At 48.3% G+C, this 7,486-nt stretch overlaps 1 protein-coding gene across 1 annotated transcript; it reads right to left on the reverse strand.

Moving 5' to 3' along the window:
* Nucleotides 1–217: 217 nt before the first annotated feature.
* SLC16A6 (solute carrier family 16 member 6) lies at nt 218–7,419 on the reverse strand. The gene is made up of 5 exons (XM_026861180.1): nt 6,892–7,419; nt 6,148–6,291; nt 5,280–5,408; nt 3,474–4,292; nt 218–2,838 (listed from the first exon to the last, which is right to left on the reverse strand). The coding sequence occupies exons 1-5, from the start codon at nt 7,124–7,126 to the stop codon at nt 2,597–2,599; spliced, it is 1,569 nt and encodes a 522-aa protein (XP_026716981.1). The 5' UTR covers nt 7,127–7,419; the 3' UTR covers nt 218–2,596.
* Nucleotides 7,420–7,486: the final 67 nt, after the last annotated feature.

Genomic DNA, 7,486 nt, shown 5'->3' on the forward strand with positions numbered 1-7,486 from the left:
CCTTCAGAAGAGCGGAGGATTGCCCAATTTGCAGGGCAAACAGGCTGCTTCAGGCTGAGGAAGTGGCATGTGATGGCCACGCTGCCGCCAGCCCTTCGGGCAGGAGAAAACAGCAAGCCAGACCCTGCACCAACCCGCCCCAACCTCGCCCTGGGGATGGAGAAGAGGGAGAGGAGCAAAGTTTCTTTCATTTTCTTTATTTAAAAAAAAAGAGGAAAAAAAAAAAGAAAAAATTTATTGCAAAACTCAGTGTTTTAGAGTATTTCCAGAGTCCACTAGGTACGTTACAAACAAATCAGAAAATCCTGCTTTGAACGCATTAAAGCCTGGCTTCTGGGTCTTCTGCGCCCGCACACACACATACTCACTCGCTCCCCTGCTCGTGCCGCGACACAGACAGGAACAGAAACGTACTGTGAGGTCAGTGACAAACGTTATTTGATCTGTATTGGAATTGTCGTGTAAAAAAAAAAAAAAAAAAATTACAGTAGAACCTCGCAAATCTGCAGAACAGGGAGCTTACACACACACGCAAAACCTGGAGGCCTTGTTCCACTTCCAAGCAGAGTTGTAATAGCAAAGTGCTGTAGTGAGGTCTCGTATCACAAAGACTTCAATAATCTTACAATTATAGTCTACAGAACATTTACCAAAATGCTTGAAGTATCATAAATTAACAATAAATAAAAAGCACACCTTAATGCAACATCGTTATTTGTTCTTTACTCACTGATTCACAAAACTTTAGTTCTCAGTTAAGGGGTCTTCCAGTCCTGGGTGCAACGCAGCGAGGTTCTGCTGGCCGTGATAAAGTGCTGAGGCAGAGGAAGGACACGAGACCCCAGGTCTCGGGCAGTGAGGATGAATTGCTCTAGCCACTTGGTTGCAAGAGTGCCTGTTTCTTTTTTTTTTTTTTCTTTTTTTTTTTTTTTGGACATCTAAGACAGAAAAAAACAAATCAAAGCACCTTCCCAAAAAGAGGTGTGTTTTTTGTTTTTTTTGTTTTTTTTTTTTCTTTAAACAGATTGTCCCACATTTCTATGGCTGGTAAAATACAGATGGGTCAGCGTAGCAGTTAATGCATGATTCCACTTAAATACACAGAAATGTTGGTTTGGGTTTTTCCAAACCAAAACAGACTTGTTTTATTTGTCCCCCTGAGTTGCCTAGAGGCGTTAAGATGCATATAGGTGGGGTAAGCAAGCTTGTGTCACCATGAGTAGGAATCTCTCCCATTAAGACTAAATGAACAGCTAGCACATTGTCTTTTATCCTAACCTTCATGCCTTCATTGTGCACAGGCTCTGGTTCATTTCTCACTCAAGTCAGCAGCAAAAAAAAAAAAAAAAAAGCCCCTCACTGACTTTGGGGGAGCAGAGAGAGCTGGGGAAGGGGGTACAGCTCAGAGCAGCCACCCCAGGCCCCCACGGTAGGCAGATGCAGGGAGCAGACTGCAAGGAGCCAGGTTATCGGGGAGGGGTTTCCACATTCATGCGATGATGCAGCCAAGATTTCCTTGTGCACCTGTAAGCGAAGGTTTCGGGTACGTTAAGACATACTGGGCCAAATCGTCCCCGTGGGGTGGGCTGGTTACGGCAGCAGAGCTGGGTCCAGTGACCCCAGCTGAGGCCGTATGGAAAGAGATGCTGGATCTGTAGTTTATTATTTGGTTGTTTTTTTTTTCCTTTTTAAATAACTGGGTTACCTAAGACCTACCTATTAAAAACAGCTACACTCTATGCTGTAAGAGTAAGTTTCCCAACAATTTCACAAGCTAGCAGTACAAGATAAGTATTGAAGAGATTGATGCAAGGACAGCTTTCCGTTATGCAAAAGATGATTTTTCCTCTCCAGTTATTTAAGCTAACCTCCTTTAACAATCTTAGAATAAATTAATAAATACTAGTTAAATTAGAAACAGTACATCAGATCTGACTATCAATAGAAAACAGTTCTAAGGATACCAATCAGGAGAAGAAAAATGATCTTATGAAATATGTGCAGTAATAACTGGCCATAAAGACATACGGAGCCTCCTATTTCCCAGCATTTGTGACGTTCAAGTTAATTAGAAGAACATTAGCAATGGTTTAAGTCAGCTATCTAGCCTAGCCTCCTCCTCAAGTCTAAAACATGAGTCCATATTCTTCCAGAAGAAGATTCAGTTGGCTACTGGTGGCGTACGAAAGGCTCGTCTCCAGTTTGTATCATCTGTTTCTTGTCTGCATGGAATTTGCGATAGGAGATGGGGTAAGGGCAGTCAGAGGCTGAGCTGCTTCTGCTGCGGCTGTTCTCAGTTTTTCTGGGATCGGTTGAACCTTTACCTATGCTTGTTATCAAGAAAGCAGGAGTGTGCATCACATCTTCATGCTAGACAGAAGTTATGTGGCTATCCGTATTTTCTACGGAGCTTTCCATTGTTGGTTAAAAAAGTTCTAATTAAAAAAAAAAAAAAGAGAGTTGGTAGCAACTGTTCACATTTAAAATTTCACATTCCCTTCAGAATGTAGTTTTAAAACGTGGAGCAGAGCTGACGTTTCCCCCAGTCTTACGCCGAATACATTAAATGGAGAAGGAACCGATTATTTTTTTTTTTTTATGCCGCACCATCGCAGCCTTTTCCTGAATTTTCTGCTTTTCCAATATCCATTTCAATAAAGTCATCCGGTAATTCCGGAACGACCTCCGCCGTGCTCTCCTCTGTGCACTGCTGCTGGCGGTGGCAGAGCCCAGCCTTGCACGGTCTCACCAGGGACAGAAACACAGCACCCAGGACCATGCCAGCAGCACAAGAGTAAAAGGCTGAGCTGTAGTTCTGTGTCGTATCCACTAAGACACCTGCAGAAAACACATTCACAGCAGTTAGCCACAACCAACTCTCTTCCCCTTGCCCATCCATCCCTCCTACAGGATTTTTAATCTGGGTGCCACTGCGTCATTTTATTTGCAATCAAAAGCTACTCAATGACAAACAGATGCTCCCTGAAAACAAACAAGTCAAAACACTGTGTTCAGGGGTACGTAGCGTCGTCTCAGGCAAGTCAGAAGCCTCTGGGCACTGCGGGGATGCTAAGCCCGAGATGCATCAGGCATCTATTTGTTATGAGAGAGACTTCACCTTTCTGCAGCGTATGGCACAAACACAAGCACAGCGAGAGCAACTCTCTTTTACTGTTCACTAGAGCCTGAAGTGATGCCAGTTTTAGGTTTCTAACAGGAACAGGGTAGCACTGCAGTATTTTCCTTCACTCCGAGGTTCCTCGGTGGAGGCTGCCTCATCTGTGGGACTCTGCAGAGCTGCATTGCAGCAGCCTTCTGGCTCCGAGAGTCTCCTAATACTAGTTGCAGGGCTTTTAGCATAGTACTGTGATTAGCACTGCCAGAACACTCTCCAGACAGAGATCAGCACCAACAGCTGTCAAACATAAACCAAAAAAAAAAAACCCAACCTAAGATGAAAGTTTCAGAGTTACCTGCAAGGGGTGGTCCAGCCAACCCAGCTAAGCTTTGTATGAAGACGTAGACTCCAGCCGCAGAAGACATCTTTGCGATACCAACCACGTCGTCTTCTGCCAGGAGGGGAATATGTGTGCCTGCTACGGTTCCAAGCATGAACCCAAAAAATATGCTACATGTCATCAAGCCCCAGAACTCAGAGGCAAAAGGGAAGGCAAACAACGCTACAGACAGCAGAACAACGCAGATGAGTTCGATGTAGATCTTGCGGATGGGCTTTTTGTTGAGAACCCAGCCAGCTGAAATTCTTCCAAAGACCTCTGCGATCGCCATGGCAGACAGTATGTATGCAGAGTGGTCTTTGCTGATGCCAAGGCTGAGACTCAGGGGAATGATGTAGAGGGAGGGAGCAAAGAAGCCCAGGGTAGCAAACAGGCCAAAGAATGCATAACAGATAAAGCTATAGTCTCTCATCACAGAAAAGTCCAGTAGTTTGGTTTTTGGTTCGGGGGGGGTGCTGTCGTCAACAAGTATCTGTACGTTTTCCTTTGGTTCTTCACTTTTCGGCTCTGCTTTGGTGTTTCCAGGCACATTGCTGGGTGAGGTAGTTATTTCTACTCCTGAGTCTATGGACTCTATTGAGGTGCGTGTTTGCTCATTTTCAAGCATGTATTTTGTCTCCGTTGGCTCCTCCGGAGGCTGTGCTTTCACTTCTTCTTGCTCTTTGATGATAATGGGTCGCAGCAGTGATCCACAGATGACAATGCTTAGCTGTAGCACCCCAACAGACAGGAGGCTGTATCTCCAGCCAATCTGCTCCTTCAGAGCAGTAATTGCTGAGGGAAGAGGGTAGAAGAAGAAAGTGTAACTAGAAAAGCCTGTAGTTACACACCAAGGAGCTATTTGAATTTAAAGCTACCGAAGTAACTGGAGCTTCCTCACTGGAGGGTCCCAAGCACCTCAGCTCTTGCAGAGACTGAGCAGGGGTCCCTCCTGGTCCATCCTGCCCAGGGCCACCCGGGGGTCTGGCACCCACGTTCCTCCCATCGGCTGCAGCAAAGAGCTAGAAGTTGCATTTAACATCTGGCTAACAGAGGTTACTCTCTAAGTAGCCACTTCTGAGGTCCCAGTGAGTTTGGGGTGCACGAGGATGAAGGTGGTGTTATTTTTAGTGAATGAGAGCAAACTCAACATTCGAGTTTCCTCTCTCAGCCAACCCCACCCTGAAACCAGCTACTAGAGGAAGTCTCTCAGCTCTACTCAAAGGTGCATGTCACTGCTTTAATTACAAGCCTTCATTTGCAATCAAAGCAGCTTTGCAACGGGTATTAGCTGAAAGCAAGCGTGCACAGCACAGCACCTGAACTGCAGAGGACAGGGCAGCGACAGGGACATGCTGCCCCGGGGACAGGTCCCCAAAAGGCTGGAGCGGTTTGGCACCCTGTGCTGAGCACAAGCCCACTAACCTTTAGGAGCAGTTATGTGCACTGCGTGTTTTAAATAGCTGGGAGTTTCTCAGTCTTTATTTTTAGCCTGCTAGATCTATATAGGGAACCCGATGGGCTGCCTATCAGTGAGGCACGTCCTGCGCTGGCAGGCGATGCCGGGGAGGGCTCAGGCATCGTTGGACCAGTCTCTAGGATTGCTTGTAACCCTGCCCCTGGGTTACGTGAGCAACCACCTGTGGGCTTCAGCAGCTCACGGGGAGGTCACAAGCACCCTGGTATGGATGGTCTTTGGCTCCCATTTGCTTGGGAAAAGGCCTGGAGCAGCACTGTGCTTTGGGCATGCACGTACAAACTCACAACGTTCGGGCACTGTACCTGGTGCGAAGGAGAAAACAGCAAAACATTCCCCCGTAGATGCCACTGCTGTGACCAGCGAACGTCTTTTGTCAAAATACTGTGATAAAATGGTGACAGTCGGGAGGAAAGAGAGGCAGTATCCAAGGCCTGTGAATAAATGCCAAAAATTGCCATAACAACAAGTAAGGGAGGGGGAAACACCGATGCAAGAACACGTTAAGTCAGCTTTCCCAGTGGCGAGATTACAGTATCATTTCGGCCAACTCAGCAAGTCACCCTGGAAGAAAATCATTGGGGAAACCAGAATGTTATTGGGGGAAAAAAAAAAAAAAAAAAAAAAAAGAAGAAAAAACAAAACCAAGAGACCCAACCTCCCAAATCTGCTAGATAATGCCTTCTGTTCCCCGACAGCCACTGGGGTCCACTTCAAGGACCTCATCTGCTTTACAGAGTTGGAGCCTGTAGCAATTGCTCCCTGAAGCGAGGCAAGCTCCTGCCCACGGACACGAGGCCAGATTGGAAGAGGGGAAAAGTATCAGAAAAAAAAGCATAGATAGAGGGAGAGGTTAGAGGATGTGACCCCGTGAACAGCTTTCATCTCCCCAGGAATCCCAGTGAGAAGCGATCGGTGCAGCCGCGCTAGCGCAGCGGTCTGCGGGACCGAGTCCCTGGGTGGTCCCCAGGGTGAGCCAGGGCAGAAAGCCAAGCCCTGAGCCCAGCTCAGCACCTCTGCCAGGAGGGCGAGCTCAGCTCGGAAGGGGCAGCAGCATTTCTCAAGCGCTCCCGGTGTCGTGGGGAGCCGGACCCCCCCTGGCCAGAGCCACGCTTGCAGGAAGCCACAGGAGAGCAGGAAGCGTTTGGCGGGTACAGGAACAGGACAACTCACCAGAGATGACACCAATGGTGACATACATGTCCACAACAGTGCGGGCAAAGGAGGCAGTGACCATGCCGGTGCTGATCAGCACCCCTCCAGCCATCACCACAAAGCGGTGACCGAAGCGATTGCTGAGGACCGTTGACAGAGGAGCTGCATGGGGGGGAGAGCAAGAGCGCAGTGGTCAGCACCCAAGTCAGGAACTTCCCCAGCTCCCATCTCCTCATACCCCTACCCCAGTCCCTGTGACATCCTACGTCCCCTGGCCTCTCACAGCACAGCATCACCCTGGAGCACTGCACAGCTCGCAGCATTCAGGATGTGCCGAAAAAAAAAATTTTAAAAAAATTCATCAGAAGAGACTATGACGGATGCGTGGCAGCTTGAGACAAACCTGCAGCAACATCCACAGACCAGTGGATTTCAGTGAGGCTCAAGTTTTAATTCTTTTCACTAGAGTTAGGGTTCAGATCTCGTGTTTTCAGCCCTTGCTGCTGAGAGCTGAACGGCTGGGCCAGGGTCAGCGACGCGGCCCCGTACCACAGCAGGACACGAGGTGGGGCTCGGCGGGACTGCTGGGCTGAGACAGCTGTTAACTGGTATTTCAGGAGCTCGCAGCCTCTGCGCTTCACGGCTTTTACTTCGAATGAAGCCATCAGAGACGCAAAAAATCCCAGGTACAGGGTCCACACACGCTGAGTCAGCAGTACAACCGCCCCCTTGCACTCCCACCCGAACGCCCGTTACTCTTACCTGTGAAGGTCTGCACAAACACACATATGGATATTATCCACGATATCCTGCTGTTGGTTTCGTCAAAGCTTTCCATTAGGTCATTAAAGAAGACACCAAACGATTTTATAATGCCGTACGTTAGAGCTTCCACAAAGAAGAAAGCAAAAGCGATTGTCCAACCCCATCCTCCGTCAGGCACTTTAGTATAAACATTTGGAGTGGTGCACGGCATATTTACAGCTTTGACAGTCATTTTTGATCTGGAAAAGAGCGGAGAAAGAGCCAGGCATCAGTTTAAGATGATTTTTGCTGAAAGAGGCACGGCCTAGAAGCTGTAACATCCCTAAGGCACCACTAAGCCGGTCCCTGTGCTGCCGAGGGATTAAAGGCAGGAGTTGGGCTGAAGTTTCTGCCCTGTCACCCCACAGGGCTTGTTTCTGCTGGTGCCCTTTGAGCCCAGGACCAGAAACTCTCCACTCAGCACCCAGCCGAGCTGTTCCCATCAACAAAACCCAGCGCCCACGAGCCGTCACCCATATTTCAGCGCGCGGATGGATGCAGTCGGTGAAAGATCCCCCGCGGGACTCAGCGGGGCTGGGGGACCCCCCCAGAA

This window comes from Athene cunicularia, assembly GCF_003259725.1.
Source record: "Athene cunicularia isolate RWA chromosome 18 unlocalized genomic scaffold, athCun1 chr18_part1, whole genome shotgun sequence".
Taxonomy (NCBI): Eukaryota; Metazoa; Chordata; class Aves; order Strigiformes; family Strigidae; genus Athene; species Athene cunicularia.